The sequence below is a fragment of the Anomaloglossus baeobatrachus genome, chromosome 1, assembly GCF_048569485.1.
Source record: "Anomaloglossus baeobatrachus isolate aAnoBae1 chromosome 1, aAnoBae1.hap1, whole genome shotgun sequence".
NCBI classification, from domain to species: Eukaryota; Metazoa; Chordata; class Amphibia; order Anura; family Aromobatidae; genus Anomaloglossus; species Anomaloglossus baeobatrachus.
Window position 1 is genome coordinate 36,049,068 of NC_134353.1, and position 18,980 is coordinate 36,068,047.

At 57.0% G+C, this 18,980-nt stretch overlaps 1 protein-coding gene across 1 annotated transcript in view; it reads left to right on the forward strand.

The window, feature by feature from the left end:
* ATRN (attractin) overlaps positions 1 to 18,980 on the forward strand; it is a 189,553-nt gene that overhangs the window by 160,473 nt on the left and 10,100 nt on the right. Inside the window, 1 exon segment of the mRNA XM_075346398.1 lies at positions 8,064 to 8,171. Coding sequence (XP_075202513.1) covers positions 8,064 to 8,171 — 108 coding nt within the window.

Sequence of the window (18,980 nt, forward strand, 5' to 3'; positions counted from 1 at the left end):
GATTGAACTGTGTATGCCTGTTTGTAACCCATGCTTTATCTGTAACTGTACTCTGACATAACTGTATATTCTGTAGATTCCCTATTGTATATATTGTAGTTTCTAGTGTGCTTTAGGCGATTAAATTATATAATTAATCCTGGGCTGTTCTGTTATCTCGATCTTGAATCCCACGTCTGTGTGTTCGGCTAATAGTTACCGTGAAGCGGTTGGTGGCAGCGAGTTGTGCCAAGGATTATTGTGGGGAGGCCAGTGAGATTCGGGAAGATATTATATATTCCGCCCGCGGAGGTCGGGGGAATATATACCCTACTCTCACCGGGGACCCTTCAATAATCGGCATAAGTAGTATAGCGGCCTCCTTGCTTATTGTCGGGCAATTCCATAATTGGCCTGACTATAAGAGGGGCGCTAGAGAGCGCGTCACGTGCTCTGTCTGTCGGTCGGGAGGTATAAAGGAGGGTTGACTCCTGCTTGTTACCCCCCGATTGTGACGTACTGGTAGCCAGCGCGGGGGATTTCTGAGTGACCCCCCCGGTGGTTTGTGACATATTGGTGGCAAGCGGTGGGATCGAGATAATAGTGTGTGTGAGTGTGAGACCCATACTCCCAGACACTAAAGACTGCCTGCAGCAGCTGTGGCTGCTGGGGTCTTCAGACTAGCTCAACACTAGAGTGTCAGAGTGCAGATACTGTAAGGTGTGTGGAGGCATCAGGTGTCAGTTCTGTGTCAGTGACCAAAAGTCTGCAAGAATGGCTGAGAGCACCAGGAGCAAAGCCAAAGGAATGGCCGATGCTCAGGCCAGAGACGATGAGGAGGTTGTCCACGAGTCCTCCAGGAGCTCGACGCCAGAAAACAGCTCTGCAGAGGACATTGCACAACCGGGCACTGCTGGACAAGATGAGGAGCAGCTCGCCCAAGGGTCCTCAACGAGCCAGACGCCAGCCCTCCGCTCTGCAATGGACAGTGAAGCACCAGGCTCCGCAGCGGGCCGCAGATCACCACGTGCCATTCCACCGAGCCTGGGAGGCTCGGATAGCCTTCTTCAAATGGCTATGGCCCTACGCCAGGCTGGAGACCGGGAGGGCTACAAGGAACTCATGGCCGAGCGTGAGCGGCAAGCAGCGCGTGAAGAGCGCCAGGCAGAGCGTAACTACCAGCTGCAGCTAGCTCAGCTCCGGCCCTCATCAGCCACCCGTGACCTTCCAGACACCAAACTTCCAAAGGTCCGTGTTGAGGACTTCCCAGTGCTGGAGAAGGATGGAGACTTGGACTCTTTCTTGACTGCTTTTGAACGGACTTGCTTGCAGCATCATCTGAACAAGGACCAGTGGGCCAAATACCTGACCCCCCGTTTAAGGGGTAAGGCCCTGGATATCCTTGGGGACTTGCCTGCTGAGGCGGATCAGGGCTACGACACCATCAAGCGGGCCCTGATCCAACAGTACAACCTCACCCCGGAGTCCTACCGCAAGAAGTTCCGGACGCTGCAGAAGGGACCAAAGGACTCCTGGGCTGACCACCGGCGGGCACTTGCCCGAGCTGCCGACCACTGGACCCAAGGCCTGCAGCTTTCCACCGGACCGGAGATCCTGGACTTGTTCATCACGGAGCAACTCTTGTGGAACTGCCCTGAGGATCTCCGCCAGTTCATCCGAGACCAGAAGCCAAAGGGGTCCACGGCTACAGCTGCCCTTGCCGATGACTACACCAACAACCGGGCCCCTGAGGCCAGGAGAGCGGCCACCAGCAGCACCTGGAGAGGGGGTAAGATGAACTCTGCGACTGCCCCACCTGCCCCTAGACTGCAGGGGGTGTCCCCCTCAACTCCCCTCTCCAGGCCCGTGGCAGAGCCAAGACGGTGCCACCAGTGCAACCTACCTGGACACTTCAAGGCCATGTGCCCTCAGCGTCCCAAGGCCCCGGCTCCGTCCCCGTCCCAAGGGCCGCCCAAGGTGTATTGTGTGGGTGGGGGTGGTGGTAGGTCCCTGGACAGCTTCCAACCTGTCACCGTCGGCCAGTCTGTGACCATAGGACTGCGAGACAGCGCCTCGGAGGTGACTCTGGTGCGGCCTGAGATGGTGTCCCCCCAAGACTTGATCCCTGGAAAAACCCTCGCTGTCTCCGGGATTGGAGGCATTGACCCGGCGCTGCCTGTTGCTGACATTTATGTGGACTGGGGCGCAGGGCGAGGGGTGAGGGAGGTGGGGGTAACTGATCGGATCCCTGCAAACGTGCTACTTGGGACAGATTTGGGGCAGATAACCTCCCAGTTTGGGCCCCAACCAAGGGCTGAACCGTCAGCCCGTACTGACATGACTCCTAACAATGTTAATGTGTTATCTATGAATGATGTAAGGGAGGAGGGAGTGAACTCTGATATTTCTGCTTGCATAGACACCATAGACACACACTCAGCTGCAGCTGTGACAGGGGAGGGGGTCAGAGAAAGGTGTGACAATGCCTCTACAAGTAACCAGCCTGTGAGCTGGGATCTGTTGCCCTCTGCAGGGATAAGCAGAGAGCAGGGTGCTGCAGGGGGAGGACCAGTGTGTGGGGTGGGGGCTACCACAGCAAATGTGGGGTCCCCAGAGATTTCACAGCGGGGTTCTGTTGCTGCAGGAGGGGAACAGGCAGGTGAGATTGGGGCCGGTCCAGGAGCGGAAGTGCTCCCAGGTAAGATCTCGGTGCATGGTTCCCCCACAACCGGGGTGTCAGGAAGCCAGGTAGGTCTGCCTGAACCGGCGACTTGGTCAGGAACGGAGGAGGAGCAGGCACGACCCACGGTCGCAGCGGCTGTGGCCGCTGTCACCCGCAGTGGGAGTGCTGGAAGCCAAGGGGCCTCCCGGAGGTCCGATAGCTCTTCCCCTTCTGACCAAGTGGCAGCCGAGTCAGGTGGAGGCCAGGACACAGGTCCCGGGGTACTGACTGAAGATGTGACAGTCTCGTCGATTCTGGCCACATCTAGTCAGGGGTTTCAGGCAGCGTTAGAAGCTGACGACAGCCTGAAAGCTCTTAAGGAGCAGGCGGCACAGCCTCCCTCGGACTCGGACCCGGAGCGAGTGGTCTGGGACCAAGGACGGCTGTACCGGGCCACGGTCCAGCAGGGTTCACCGGAGGCGTGGCCCAGGGACCGACAGTTGGTGGTACCCTATCCGTTCCGGACGGAGTTGTTGCGGATCGCACATGAGATTCCGATGGCCGGACACCTAGGGATCGCTAAGACCAAGGCCAGGTTAAACCAGCATTTCTACTGGCCAAAAATGGGGGCCGATGTGGCTGCCTACTGCCGTTCGTGTGAAACCTGTCAGAGAGTGGGGAAGGCGGGGCCACGCCCCAAAGCCCCACTGGTATCTCTGCCAATCATCGATGAGCCTTTCAGGAGGGTGGCTGTGGATCTGGTCGGCCCGCTGGCCATCCCCAGCAGCTCCGGGAAACGCTTCATACTGACGGTAGTGGACTATGCCACCCGGTACCCAGAAGCAGTGGCCTTGTCGTCCATTCGGGCTGACAAGGTGGCCACCGCATTGCTGGAGATTTTCTCCCGAGTGGGTTTTCCCCAGGAAATGCTCACTGACCGGGGGACCCAATTCATGTCCCAGCTGATGGAGGCCCTCTGTAAGCAAGTCCAGGTGCGACATCTGGTGGCCAGCCCGTACCATCCACAGACTAATGGCCTGTGCGAGCGGTTCAATGGCACCTTAAAGCAGATGCTTAAGATGTTGGTCGACTCCCATGGGCGTGACTGGGAGCGGTATCTCCCACACCTGTTATTTGCTTACCGGGAGGTTCCACAGGCCTCAACAGGATTCTCACCGTTTGAGCTCCTGTACGGGCGACGTGTGCGGGGCCCCCTGGCTCTGGTGAAAGAGGCTTGGGAAGGGGATTTGGCCACCCCTGGAGTGTCGGTTATCGAGTATGTCATGCGCTTCCGGGACAAAATGCAGGCCTTGACGCAACTGGTACACGACAATATGGCTCAAGCCCAGGCTGATCAGAAGCGTTGGTACGACCAGAACGCTTGTGAGAGGACCTACCAAGTGGGTCAAGAGGTGTGGGTACTGGTCCCCGTACCACAGGACAAGCTTCAGGCAGCCTGGGAAGGCCCATACCTCGTGTACCAGCAGCTCAACCCTGTGACGTACCTGGTCACCCTGGACCCTGCCCGTGGAAGGCGGAAGCCCTTCCATGGGAACATGATGAAGGCACATCATGAGCGGGAGGCGTGTGCACTCCCTGTGTGCAACCTGCCCGAGGAGGGAGAAGCGGAAACCCTCTTGGATATGCTAGCCCAGGTTAGGGCAGGCGGATCCATTGAGGATGTGGAGGTTGGCCACCAGCTCTTGGAGGACCAACGGTCCCAGCTGTGGCCCACCCTACACCCCTTCCGGGGGTTGTTTACCAACCAGCCCGGAAGGACTGACTTGGCTGTCCATCACGTGGACACTGGGGATCATCCCCCGATCCGGCGTTCAGCATATCGGGTCTCCCTGGAGGTGCAGCAACACATGCGCCAGGAGATTGACGAGATGCTGAAGCTGGGGGTGATCCAGGTATCCAACAGCGCTTGGGCCTCGCCTGTAGTCCTCGTCCCTAAGAAGGACCGAACCACGCGGTTCTGCGTGGACTACAGGGGGCTCAATGCGGTCACGGTCGCCGATGCGTACCCAATGCCACGCATCGATGACCTGCTCGATCAGTTGGCCGGGGCTCAGTACCTGACCATCATGGATCTGAGCCGGGGATATTGGCAGATCCCCCTGACTCGCAAGGCCAGGGAACGCTCTGCCTTTATTACCCCATTTGGACTGTACGAGTCCACGGTGATGCCATTCGGGATGAGGAATGCCCCTGCCACTTTCCAGCGGATGGTCAACACCCTGCTCAAGGGACTTGAAGGGTACGCGGCCGCGTACCTGGATGACATTGCCGTCTTCAGTCCCACCTGGGAGGACCACCTAGAGCATCTAGCACAGGTGCTCAGGCGGATCCACCGGGCAGGTTTGACCATCAAGCCGGGAAAGTGTCAGCTGGCCATGAGCGAGGTCCAGTACCTCGGTCACCGGGTAGGTGGGAGAACACTGAAGCCCGAGCCTGAGAAAGTGGAGGCCATCGCATCCTGGCCCACCCCCAGGACCAAGAAGCAGGTGATGTCCTTCTTGGGGACCGCTGGGTACTATAGGAGGTTTGTTCCATGCTATAGTAGCCTGGCAAAGCCCTTGACGGACCTCACCAAGAAGAAGCTGCCCTCTGCAGTCGATTGGACAATGGACTGCGAGACAGCCTTCCGGGCCCTAAAGGACGCCCTGTCCAGCCCGCCCGTGCTACAGGCAGCCGACTTCACGCGGCCGTTTGTAGTACAGACCGACGCCAGTGACTTCGGCCTCGGTGCGGTGCTCAGCCAGGTGGACTCTGCGAGCCAAGAGCACCCAGTCTTGTACCTGAGCAGGAAGCTGTTACCAAGGGAAGTGGCCTATTCTACAATGGAGAAGGAGTGCCTGGCCATAGTGTGGGCCCTGCAGCGTCTGCAACCCTATCTATACGGGCGCCACTTCATCGTGGAGACGGACCACAATCCCCTCAGCTGGTTGCACACCGTCTCTGGGACGAATGGGCGATTGTTGCGATGGAGCCTTGCGCTCCAGCAATACGACTTCACCATTCGCCACAAAAGGGGCCGTGACCACGGTAACGCAGACGGGCTGTCCCGACAAGGAGAGGTCGCGGACGGGCGCACGGGGGAACACCGGAGTGTGCTGCCCCCTAGCGCCCTCAAAAGGGGGGAGGTGTGAGGTAAATCCTGGGATATGAAGAGGAATTATGACTAGAAGTCATAATTGCTCTCATCACTCCCTGGCAGTGCCCCCCTCCCTTCTTGTGCTCAAATGTCCAGCATCTGTGAAGGTGTCACATCCCACTTACACCTCCAACAGCCATCTCCTCTGATATGGAGATGAGATGATGTGAGGACAATGGACCCAGGATGACTCCCTGCCGTCACTCTGTAACAAGAGTTGTATCTCATTAGCAAGGCTTGGAAGTAGCCAGACAGAACGACTCCAGTAAAAAATGGTTCATATCTCGCAAGCCATATCTCCGATAAATATGGCAACCATAAAAATGGTGTTTGCGCAGGCGGACGATGCTGGCACACCTTTTTTATGGAAGGGGGAGCTTGGGAAATACCCCAGGCGTGATATCAGCCATATGGGAACTCGTAGACAGGTCATGAGTCCCCTCGTTCTGTAGCTAAATTCATAACTGTCACAATGAGAGCATTGGCGTCCGCCTACGACGCTCCCAGGCAAAGTTATGGCCCATATTCCATGTTGTGAATTTGTCCATAACTCCAGCCAGGGGTGGAGCAGTGCTCCCTGTGAGGTCACTAAGGTAGGAGGGGACCTGGATTTGGCCAGGTTGATAACCCTACTTCGGCCATTTTCCAGTGTTCTTCTGCTCGGGGGCCTGGTTGGGACAGACCTGTGAGAGAGTTCCTGGAAACCTGGTCTACAGCGCCCCCCTGTGGCCAGACGCACAAGGTAACTGATTGAACTGTGTATGCCTGTTTGTAACCCATGCTTTATCTGTAACTGTACTCTGACATAACTGTATATTCTGTAGATTCCCTATTGTATATATTGTAGTTTCTAGTGTGCTTTAGGCGATTAAATTATATAATTAATCTTGGGCTGTTCTGTTATCTCGATCTTGAATCCCACGTCTGTGTGTTCGGCTAATAGTTACCGTGAAGCGGTTGGTGGCAGCGAGTTGTGCCAAGGATTATTGTGGGGAGGCCAGTGAGATTCGGGAAGATATTATATATTCCGCCCGCGGAGGTCGGGGGAATATATACCCTACTCTCACCGGGGACCCTTCAATAATCGGCATAAGTAGTATAGCGGCCTCCTTGCTTATTGTCGGGCAATTCCATAATTGGCCTGACTATAAGAGAGCGCTAGAGAGCGCGTCACGTGCTCTGTCTGTCGGTCGGGAGGTATAAAGGAGGGTTGACTCCTGCTTGTTACCCCCCGATTGTGACGTACTGGTAGCCAGCGCGGGGGATTTCTGAGTGACCCCCCCGGTGGTTTGTGACAGCCCTCTTTCTCCTTTGCCGTCTCCCGCCCTCTTTCTCCTTTGCCGTCTCCCGCCCTCTTTCTCCTTTGCCGTCTCCTGCCCTCTTGCTCCTTTGCCGTCTCCCGCCCTCTTGCTCCTTTGCCGTCTCCTGCCCTCTTGCTCCTTTGCCGTCTCCTGCCCTCTTGCTCCTTTGCCGTCTCCTGCCCTCTTGCTCCTTTGCCGTCTCCTGCCCTCTTGCTCCTTTGTCTTCCCGTCTCCCGCCTTCTGGCTTTCCGTCTCCCGCCCTCTCTGGCTTTCCGTCTCCCGCCCTCTCTGGCTTTCCGTCTCCCGCCCTCTCTGGCTTTCCGTCTCCCGCCCTCTCTGGCTTTCCGTCTCCCGCCCTCTCTGGCTTTCCGTCTCCCGCCCTCTCTGGCTTTCCGTCTCCCGCCCTCTCTGGCTTTCCGTCTCCCGCCCTCTCTGGCTTCCCGCCGCCCCCTGCCCTCTCTGGCTTCCCGCCGCCCCCTGCCCTCTCTGGCTTCCCGTCGCCCCCTGCCCTCTCTGGCTTCCCGTCGCCCCCTGCCCTCTCTGGCTTCCCGTCGCCCCCTGCCCTCTCTGGCTTCCCGTCGCCCCCTGCCCTCTCTGGCTTCCCGTCGCCCCCTGCCCTCTCTGGCTTCCCGTCGCCCCCTGCCCTCTCTGGCTTCCCGTCGCCCCCTGCCCTCTCTGGCTTCCCGTCGCCCCCTGCCCTCTCTGGCTTCCCGTCGCCCCCTGCCCTCTCTGGCTTCCCGTCGCCCCCTGCCCTCTCTGGCTTCCCGTCGCCCCCTGCCCTCTCTGGCTTCCCGTCGCCCTCTGCCCTCTCTGGCTTCCCGTCGCCCCCTGCCCTCTCTGGCTTCCCGTCGCACCCTGCCCTCTCTGGCTTCCCGTCGCACCCTGCCCTCTCTGGCTTCCTGTCGCACCCTGCCCTCTTGATTCTTTGTCCGTCCCCATCTTCACTGTCTTGTTTTTCTTTCAGCAACTCATCCGGGAGATGCAGCAGATGGCCAGCCGACCCTTCGCCTCCGTCAACGTCGCCTTGGAAACAGACGAGGAGCCGCCTGATCTGATCGGTGGAAGCGTGAAGGTGAGGATTGCGCTTGCCATAGAGAGCAGATACCGAGCTGCGGAATGGCGGCAGCGCAGGCTTACACCAGAGCCCAACCACGGAGCGGTAACCTGCTCCGCCAGCCAGCGCTGCACACGCCCTCTATATATGTCCCTCCCCATTTACAGGATTTCTGCTTGCTGTCGGTGAATGGCCACACTCTTATTTACCTTTTTGTACAGCTGATGGTTTGCTTCGGCGGTATGTGGCACAGCCCAGCAGCTCTAATCTGTCACTTCTGATAGTTTGTTACAGTGTATCAGTGCAGCTGAAGAATTACAGAGCACCAGGGTTAAAACGCACAACCGGTGTTATCAGAGACGTAATGGGACAGATGGGGGGTTTATGGCCCCCGTTTCTCAGCGGCGTGGTGCGTGACCGCAGGGGTCTGCTTTACTGAGAGGGATGAGAACTTGGGGAATATTATTACCAGCACCGACGTCTCCTCGTACGGAGATGTCGCTGATCTGCCGCTGGGCTTTAGGGGGTTTCTTTTTCTCCTGCCAAAAAATAAAGACCAGAAATCACAGGGGTTCTCCAGTGTGCACCACCCCAGGAACGAGGCCTGGCTCCCCCGTATACATCGCAGTGTGTGGCCGTATCATGCAGGACACCACGTAATAGTATCACCACAGAGCAACAAGAGGCCCGGATGGTTTCCTTTCCTTCCTTTCAGGGGTCCCAGTTGGTTTAACTTCCTTTTTTTGGTCCTAGTTGATTTACTTTCCTTTCAGGGGGTTCCAATTGGTTTACTTTACTTTTAGTGGCCCAAGTTGTTTTACTTTAATTTCAGGGGGTCCCAGTTGGTTTAATTTCGTTTCAATAGGTCCCATATGGTTTACTTTAGTTTCAGGGGGGTCCCAGTTGGTTTACTTTCCTTTCAGGGGGTCCCAATTGGTTTAATTTACTTTCAGGGGGTCCCAGTTGGTTTACTTTCCTTTCAGGGGGTCCCAATTGGTTTAATTTACTTTCAGGGGGTCCCAATTGGTTTAATTTACTTTCAGGGGGTCCCAGTTGGTTTACTTTCCTTTCAGGGGGTCCCAGTTGGTTTAATTTACTTTCAGGGGGTCCCAGTTGGTTCACTTTCAGGGGGTCCCAGTTGGTTTACTTTCCTTTCAGGGGGTCCCAGTTGGTTTAATTTACTTTCAGGGGGTCCCAGTTGGTTCACTTTCAGGGGGTCCCAGTTGGTTTACTTTCCTTTCAGGGGGTCCCAGTTGGTTTAATTTACTTTCAGGGGGTCCCAGTTGGTTTAATTTACTTTCAGGGGGTCCCAGTTGGTTTACTTTCCTTTCAGGGGGTCCCAATTGGTTTACTTTCCTTTCAGGGGGTCCCAGTTGGTTTACTTTCCTTTCAGGGGGTCCCAATTGGTTTACTTTCCTTTCAGGGGGTCCCAGTTGGTTTACTTTCCTTTCAGGGGGTCCCAGTTGGTTTACTTTCCTTTCAGGGGGTCCCAATTGGTTTACTTTCCTTTCAGCGGGTCCCAGTTGGTTTAATTTACTTTCGGGGGGTCCCAGTTGGTTTACTTTCCTTTCAGGGGGTCCCAATTGGTTTACTTTCCTTTCAGCGGGTCCCAGTTGGTTTACTTTCAGGGGGTCCCAGTTGGTTTAATTTACTTTCGGGGGGTCCCAGTTGGTTTACTTTCCTTTCAGGGGGTCCCAATTGGTTTAATTTACTTTCAGGGGGTCCCAGTTGGTTTACTTTCCTTTCAGCGGGTCCCAGTTGGTTTACTTTCAGCGGGTCCCAGTTGGTTTACTTTCAGGGGGTCCCAATTGGTTTAATTTACTTTCAGGGGGTCCCAGTTGGTTTAATTTACTTTAAGGGGGTCCCAGTTGGTTTACTTTCCTTTCAGGGGGTCCCAATTGGTTTAATTTACTTTCAGGGGGTCCCAGTTGGTTTACTTTCCTTTCAGGGGGTCCCAATTGGTTTAATTTACTTTCAGGGGGTCCCAGTTGGTTTAATTTACTTTCAGGGGGTCCCAGTTGGTTTACTTTCCTTTCAGGGGGTCCAGTTGGTTTAATTTACTTTCAGGGGGGTCCCAGTTGGTTTACTTTCCTTTCAGCGGGTCCCAGTTGGTTTACTTTCAGGGGGTCCCAATTGGTTTAATTTACTTTCAGGGGGTCCCAGTTGGTTTACTTTCCTTTCAGCGGGTCCCAGTTGGTTTACTTTCCTTTCAGGGGGTCCCAGTTGGTTTATTTTCCTTTTTTTTGGTCCTAGTTGGTTTACTTTTCTTTTAGGGGTCCAAGTTAATTTAATTTGCTTTCAGGGAGTTCCAATTAGTTTACTTTACTTTTAGGCTATGTGTCCACGCTGCAAAAAATGCGCGGATTTTGCCGCGGATTTCTCGCGGAAAAGCCGTGGATTTTCCGAAAATCTGCAGCAGCGGCACTTCCAGGCCATTTCAATGGCATTTTGGAAATGCTGTGTCCATGCTGCGGATTTTTCCGCGGCGGATTTGCCGCGGATTTTGATCCGGAAAAATCTGCAGCATGTCAATTATTGTTGCGGATTTTGATCCGGATTTTGGCTATAGAATGGGGAAAAAAAAAATATCCGCATCAAAATCCGCGTCAATTCCGCGGTAAATCCGCGGCAAAAAAAGGTGCGGATTTTCATGCAGAAAAATCCGCAGCAACATTCTACCGTGGACACATAGCCTTAGTGGTCCCAGTTGGTTTACTTTAGTTTCAGGGGGTCCCAGTTGGTTTGCTTTCCTTTCAGGGGTCCCAGTTGGTTTATTTTCCTTTTTTTGGTCCTAGTTGGTTTACTTTCGTTGTTAAATTTAGTTTCCTTTCAGGGGGTTCCAATTAGTTTACTTTTCTTTTAGTGGTCCCAGTTGGTTTACTACTTTACTATCTGATAATCCAGAATATCTGATAATGTGGGACTCTTTTGGTCCATTGATGCCAGATTTCGTGATTTTTCTGTATGTTGTGTTGCATAATGTGCCGCTCCTGTTCCCGATCCCTTTGATGAGATGGAGGGAATTTAGAACATGAGACCAGCGCAGGTGAAGGCGCCTCGGGTTTTCTGCCGGAGATGGCAGCAGATGTTGATTCCCGCAGCCGCCATGTGGCCGGGGCCCTATAAATCCTCAGTCGGTGGCCTGTTATTTCTTTTTGTGTTCGTTTTTGTTTGTGGTACGCCTGTCTCTGTTATCAGACTAACACTACAGATCAGGAACATTGCTGACAACGGACCTTTCCTAGATTTCATTGCGACAGCTGTTTTATTTTTTTCCGAGCTTCTCTGGCTCTCTGATTCTGCTGCCGGAGCGGAAGAGCAGGTGGGGACGGGGGGTCGGGGGCTGCACAGGAGGAGCAGGTGGAGACGGTGCATCGGGGGGGTTGGGGGCTGCACAGGAGGAGCAGGTGGAGACTGTGCATCGGGGGGTCGGGGGCTGCACAGGAGGAGCAGGTGGAGACGGTGCATCGGGGGGTCGGGGAATGCACAGGAGGAGCAGGTGGAGACGGTGCATCGGGGGGTCGGGGGCTGCACAGGAAGAGCAGGTGGAGACGGTGCATCGGGGGGTCGGGGGCTGCACAGGAGGAGCAGGTGGAGACAGTGCATCGGGGGGTCGGGGGCTGCACAGGAGGAGCAGGTGGAGACGGTGCATCGGGGGGTCGGGGGCTGCACAGGAGGAGCAGGTGGAGACTGTGCATCGGGGGGTCGGGGGCTGCACAGGAGGAGCAGGTGGAGACGGTGCATCGGGGGGTCGGGGAATGCACAGGAGGAGCAGGTGGAGACGGTGCATCGGGGGGGTCGGGGGCTGCACAGGAGGAGCAGGTGGAGACGGTGCATCGGGGTGGTTGGCGGCTGCACAGGAGGAGCAGGTGGAGACGGTGCATCGGGGGGTCGGGGGCTGCACAGGAGGAGCAGGTGGAGACGGTGCATCGGGGGGTCGGGGGCTGCACAGGAGGAGCAGGTGGAGACGGTGCATCGGGGGGTCGGGGGCTGCACAGGAAGAGCAGGTGGAGACGGTGCATCGGGGGGTCGGGGGCTGCACAGGAGGAGCAGGTGGAGACGGTGCATCGGGGGGTCGGGGGCTGCACAGGAGGAGCAGGTGGAGACGGTGCATCGGGGGGTCGGGGGCTGCACAGGAGGAGCAGGTGGAGACGGTGGGTCGGGGGCTGCACAGGAGGAGCAGGTGGAGACGGTGCATCGGGGGGTCGGGGGCTGCACAGGAGGAGCAGGTGGAGACGGTGCATCGGGGGGTCGGGGGCTGCACAGGAGGAGCAGGTGGAGACGGTGCATCGGGGGGTCGGGGAATGCACAGGAGGAGCAGGTGGAGACGGTACATTGGGGGGGGTCGGGGGCTGCACAGGAGGAGCAGGTGGAGACGGTGCATCGGGGGGTCGGGGGCTGCACAGGAGGAGCAAGTGGAGACGGTGCATCGGGGGGTCGGGGGCTGCACAGGAGGAGCAGGTGGAGACGGTGCATCGGGGGGTCGGGGGCTGCACAGGAGGAGCAGGTGGAGACGGTGCATCGGGGGGTCGGGGGCTGCACAGGAGGAGCAGGTGGAGACGGTGCATCGGGGGCTGCACAGGAGGAGCAGGTGGAGACGGTGCATCGGGGGGTTGGGGGCTGCACAGGAGGAGCAGGTGGAGACGGTGCATCGGGGGGTCGGGGGCTGCACAGGAGGAGCAGGTGGAGACGGTGCATCGGGGGGTCGGGGGCTGCACAGTGTGATAATCCAGGAAACTAACGGAGATGGTGCACCATCCGTCCAGACGTTGTGGGCCGGTAGTGGACGTGTCTCCGTCTGCACGGCGGTTCTCGATCAATACTAGGTCCTGGCACGGATGCCGGGGTTGTCGCCTGCACCTGGGCTTTGTTTCTCCATTGATTTCCATTGTCGATGGGTCTGTGTATTTGTAATTAAATCTTTACTTGGGATGTGCTTCAGAGTAATCTGCAGCAATTATCTCCCGCAGGTTAAATCCGGAGAAGGTTATCAGGGGAACACGAGTCCAAATTACAAACCAGCAAATGAATCCCATCCCTTATCACTGGTAATTGCGGTGACGCTCGCGGCCGGCGCGCACGCAGCGGTGCTCCGATATTCCGGCGACCACGGCTTTATGTGTCTCCTGCTCTTTTGTTGGGCTTTTTAATATAGTTTAATCATAGGCGGCTACAAGAGGAGCGCAAGATAATAGGAGCTCGTATGTAAAAGTGACGGGAGCGCGATGCATCAGACCGCAGAGCAGCGCTCCGTTATGTGTCTCCTTTCTAATGCTCAGCTGTAGTACCAGGCACATAAGCAGATGCCAGTATTATATAGGGGCATATGAGAGGTTGGAGGACTATTGCACATTTGCATTACACTCAGTTGATCCAGGCTGCATTTTGCACCATCCTTTCCCTTCCCTGTAAGGTGAGGCTCCCGCTCATTATCCTTCTTCATCTCATAGCTCCACACTCCCAATTATTAATACCCTAATTAAAGCCCCCTCTTCAGTGTCCCAGGCCTCCCCCTGAGACCCCCAGAGTCCACACCACTGCTGTGTGAGATATATACAGGAGCTGCTCCCAGCTCTGCGGAGTCACGGCTGCTACTGCGGAGGGGTAATGAGACTGTAATGGACTAATGGCCGCAGTCACCCCGTGATCCAAGGTTTATATATCCGGTGTCACCAGCCGCTCTCCTGCTTCATAACTGGTAGAAGGTCCAGTACATGCACCGCAGGGTCACCAAAGCTCTCCACATACTGTCATAGACACACACTGCTAGTCACCTCCAAATTTTATTCTTATTGTTAGTGCCCCCCCCCCATTCCCCCTTCCCTCGCGCCCTTCCCCCTTCCCTTCCCTCGCACCCTTCCCTTCCCTCACGCCCTTCCCCCTTCCCTTCCCTCACGCCCTTCCCCCTTCCCTTCCCTCACGCCCTTCCCCCTTCCCTTCTCCCCTTCCCTCGCGCTCTTCGTCCCCTTCCCTCGTGCCCTTTCCCCCTTCCCTCGTGCCCTTCCCCCCCCTTCCCTCGTGCCCTTCCCCCCCTTCCCTCGTGCCCTTCCCCCCCTTCCCTCGTGCCCTTCCCCCCCTTCCCTCGTGCCCTTCCCCCCTCTTCCCTCGTGCCCTTCCCCCCCTTCCCTCGTGCCCTTCCCCCCTCTTCCCTCGTGCCCTTTCCCCCCTTCCCTCGTGCCCTTTCCCCCCTTCCCCCCCCTTCCCTCGTGCCCTTCCCCCCCTTCCCTCGTGCCCTTCCCCCCCTTCCCTCGTGCCCTTCCCCCCCTTCCCTCGTGCCCTTTCCCCCCTTCCCTCGTGCCCCTTTCCCCCTTCCCTCGTGCCCTTTCCCCCCTTCCCTCGTGCCCTTTCCCCCCTTCCCTCGTGCCCTTTCCCCCCTTCCCTCGTGCCCCTTTCCCCCCTTCCCTCGTGCCCCTTTCCCCCCTTCCCTCGTGCCCTTTCCCCCCTTCCCTCGTGCCCTTTCCCCCCTTCCCTCGCGCCCTTTCCCCCCTTCCCTCGCGCCCTTTGCCCCCTTCCCTCGCGCCCTTTGCCCCCTTCCCTCGCGCCCTTTGCCCCCTTCCCTCGCGCCCTTTGCCCCCTTCCCTCGCGCCCTTTGCCCCCTTCCCTCGCGCCCTTTGCCCCCTTCCCTCGCGCCCTTTGCCCCCTTCCCTCGCGCCCTTTGCCCCCTTCCCTCGCGCCCTTTGCCCCCTTCCCTCGCGCCCTTTGCCCCCTTCCCTCGCGCCCTTTGCCCCCTTCCCTCGCGCCCTTTGCCCCTTCCCTCGCGCCCTTTGCCCCCTTCCCTCGCGCCCTTTGCCCCCTTCCCTCGCGCCCTTTGCCCCCTTCCCTCGCGCCCTTTGCCCCCTTCCCTCGCGCCCTTTGCCCCCTTCCCTCGCGCCCTTTGCCCCCTTCCCTCGCGCCCTTTGCCCCCTTCCCTCGCGCCCTTTGCCCCCTTCCCTCGCGCCCTTTGCCCCCTTCCCTCGCGCCCTTTGCCCCCTTCCCTCGCGCCCTTTGCCCCCTTCCCTCGCGCCCTTTGCCCCCTTCCCTCGCGCCCTTTGCCCCCTTCCCTCGCGCCCTTTGCCCCCTTCCCTCGCGCCCTTTGCCCCCTTCCCTCGCGCCCTTTGCCCCCTTCCCTCGCGCCCTTTGCCCCCTTCCCTCGCGCCCTTTGCCCCCTTCCCTCGCGCCCTTTGCCCCCTTCCCTCGCGCCCTTTGCCCCCTTCCCTCGCGCCCTTTGCCCCCTTCCCTCGCGCCCTTTGCCCCCTTCCCTCGCGCCCTTTGCCCCCTTCCCTCGCGCCCTTTGCCCCCTTCCCTCGCGCCCTTTGCCCCCTTCCCTCGCGCCCTTTGCCCCCTTCCCTTGCGCCCTTCGCCCCTTTCCTCCGCCCTTCCCTTCTCCCCTTCCCTCACGCCCTTCCCCCTTCCCTTCTCCCCTTCCCTCGCGCCCTTCCCTTCTCCCCTTCCCTCGCGCCCTTCCCCCTTCCTTTCTCCCCTTCCCTCGCGCCCTTCTCCCCTTCCCTTCTCCCCTTCCCTCGCGCCCTTCTCCCCTTCCCTTCTCACCTTCCCTCGAGCCCTTTCCCCCCTTCCCTCGAGCCCTTTCCCCCCTTCCCTCGAGCCCTTTCCCCCCTTCCCTCGTGCCCTTTCCCCCCTTCCCTCGTGCCCTTTCCCCCCTTCCCTCGCGCCCTTTCCCCCCTTCCCTCGCGCCCTTTCCCCCCTTCCCTCGCGCCCTTTCCCCCCTTCCCTCGCGCCCTTTCCCCCCTTCCCTCGCGCCCTTTCCCCCCTTCCCTCGCGCCCTTTCCCCCCTTCCCTCGCGCCCTTTCCCCCCTTCCCTCGCGCCCTTTCCCCCCTTCCCTCGCGCCCTTTCCCCCCTTCCCTCGCGCCCTTTCCCCCCTTCCCTCGCGCCCTTTCCCCCCTTCCCTCGCGCCCTTTCCCCCCTTCCCTCGCGCCCTTTCCCCCCTTCCCTCGCGCCCTTTCCCCCCTTCCCCTCGCGCCCTTTCCCCCCTTCCCCTCGCGCCCTTTCCCCCCTTCCCCTCGCGCCCTTTCCCCCCTTCCCCTCGCGCCCTTTCCCCCCTTCCCCTCGCGCTTTTCATCCCCTTCCCCTCGCGCCCTTCGTCCCCTTCCCCTCGCGCCCTGTCCCTCGCGCCATGTCTCTCGCGCCCTGTCCCTCGCGCCCTTTCTCCTCTTCCCACAAGTGCGCTCTCCCCCATTTCCCTTCGTATGCGCGCTCTCCCCCTATTTCCCCTCTTTACGTTCTCTCTTCTGTACTTTTTCCCTTCTGAGTAGATTTGGGCATTTCTGTGTTTCTCAGCCGTTTCCTCCTGAGTTGGTGACTGGTATCTGCAGCACGCAGCGTGTTATCACAGCCACGCAGAGCCGACATGAGTGACAGGGAGCCGGAGAGCCCAAAATGCTGCGGCTGTGAGTCCCGACACCCTCAGAATGAATTACTGCGTGTGTTGTAATTATGGCTGCTGATGTGACGTCCGTTATTGTCAGCTCTTGTGCACGGACCGTCCCCGCACATCGCCCCGTGCCCGCACATCGCCCCGTGCCCGCACACCGCCGCGCTCCGGTTTCTGCAGATACCGTACTTTGCTGACTTCAGTTCAATCACTGCAACAACAACAAAAAATAAAAAAAAAAATCAGCTTAAAAAGAAAAATGTTCTGTCTTCTACCTTGTTTTCTTTCTTCCTTCCTTTCATATTTGTCATTAGTGCCGAGACTCTCGGCCGCAGCCCGCGCTCTCCTTATCCCGCCGCTCCGGAGCCGCCTGATTGGCTGATAATCAAATAAAGAATTCTGCCCCATCAACAAAACCGGCATCCGCAAAAGAAAAAAACCACACTTCTGAAGTAAAGCAATTTATATACAATATATTCCACACCTACTCATACAGCACATCTCCAGACGAATCGCTGAGAATGTCGCTTTTTTTTTTTATACTTATTCTAGTCACTTTTTCTATTGAAACCATTTTTGTTAAAGGGACACAAGCTAAAAGATCTTAAAGGTAAGAACCTGAGAAAGGCGTCTACAAGGGTCACAGGAGATATTTATTGCTTGCTGGTCTCTGCCAAAGTGCGGATGCATGCAAAATACAAATGGAAGGGCTTAAACAGCTATGGGAGGCAGCGTGCTGCAGCAGAAACCTCCCCCCACTGCAGTACTTTTGGTCAGATGGAACCAGTGAGGCCAAAAATTGAGACCTAAAGTGTTTAACTCTTTCAGCCTCAGAAAAAACTGAGTACAGTTGACCAGCTACTGATTTTTAAAATCCGCACTTCAACTGTGCCGAAAAATCGTGCAACATGTGGGTTCAAGTCGGCAGATACTAGAATATCAAGATCCAACAAGTCAGATTACCAACTCAGTCCCACACCCCTCTAAAACTTCTATATATGAATTCTGTCTCCGTGAAGCCCCACACCCCTCTAGAACTGCAGTTTGTGAAGTCAGCCTCCATGAAGCCACCCATTCCTCTAGAACTACTCCTTGTGAAGTCGGCCTCCGAGAAGCCCCACACCCATCTACAACTTCTATATGTGAAGTCGGCCTCCGAGAAGCCCCACACTCATCTACAACTTCTATATGTGAAGTCGGCCTCCGAGAAGCCCCACACCCATCTACAACTTCTATATGTGAAGTCGACCTCTGAGAAGCCCCACACCCATCTACAACTTCTATATGTGAAGTCGACCTCTGAGAAGCCCCACACCCATCTACAACTTCTATATGTGAAGTCGACCTCTGAGAAGCCCCACACCCATCTACAACTTCTATATGTGAAGTCGACATCTGAGAAGCCCCACATCCATCTACAACTTCTATATGTGAAGTCGGCCTCCGAGAAGCCCCACACCCATCTCCAACTTCTATATGTGAAGTCGACCTCCGAGAAGCCCCACACCCATCTACAACTTCTATATGTGAAGTCGGCCTCCGAGAAGCCCCACACTCATCTACAACTTCTATATGTGAAGTCGACCTCCGAGAAGCCCCACACCCATCTACAACTTCTATATGTGAAGTCGACCTCCGAGAAGCCCCACACCCATCTACAACTTCTATATGTGAAGTCGGCCTCCGAGAAGCCCCACACTCATCTACAACTTCTATATGTGAAGTCGGCCTCCGAGAAGCCCCACACCCATCTACAACTTCTATATGTGAAGTCTGCCTCCGAGAAGCCCCACACTCATCTACAACTTCTATATGTGAAGTCGGCCTCCGAGAAGCCCCACACCCATCTACAACTTCTATATGTGAAGTCTGCCTCCGAGAAGCCCCACACTCATCTACAACTTCTATATGTGAAGTCGGCCTCCGAGAAGCCCCACACCCATCTACAACTTCTATATGTGAAGTCGACCTCCGAGAAGCCCCACACCCATCTACAACTTCTATATGTGAAGTCGGCCTCCGAGAAGCCCCACACTCATCTACAACTTCTATATGTGAAGTCGGCCTCCGAGAAGCCCCACACCCATCTACAACTTCTATATGTGAAGTCTGCCTCCGAGAAGCCCCACACCCATCTACAACTTCTATATGTGAAGTCGGCCTCCGAGTAGCCCCACACTCATCTACAACTTCTATATGTGAAGTCGGCCTCCGAGAAGCCCCACACCCATCTACAACTTCTATATGTGAAGTCGGCCTCCGAGAAGCCCCACACCCATCTACAACTTCTATATGTGAAGTCGGCCTCCGAGAAGCCCCACACCCATCTTCAACTTCTATATGTGAAGTCTGCCTCCGAGAAGCCCCACACCTCTCTAGAACCTCTATATGTGAAATCAGCTTTCCAAGGGGCCACACACCCCTCTAAAACTACTATATATGAATTTGTCCACCCCTC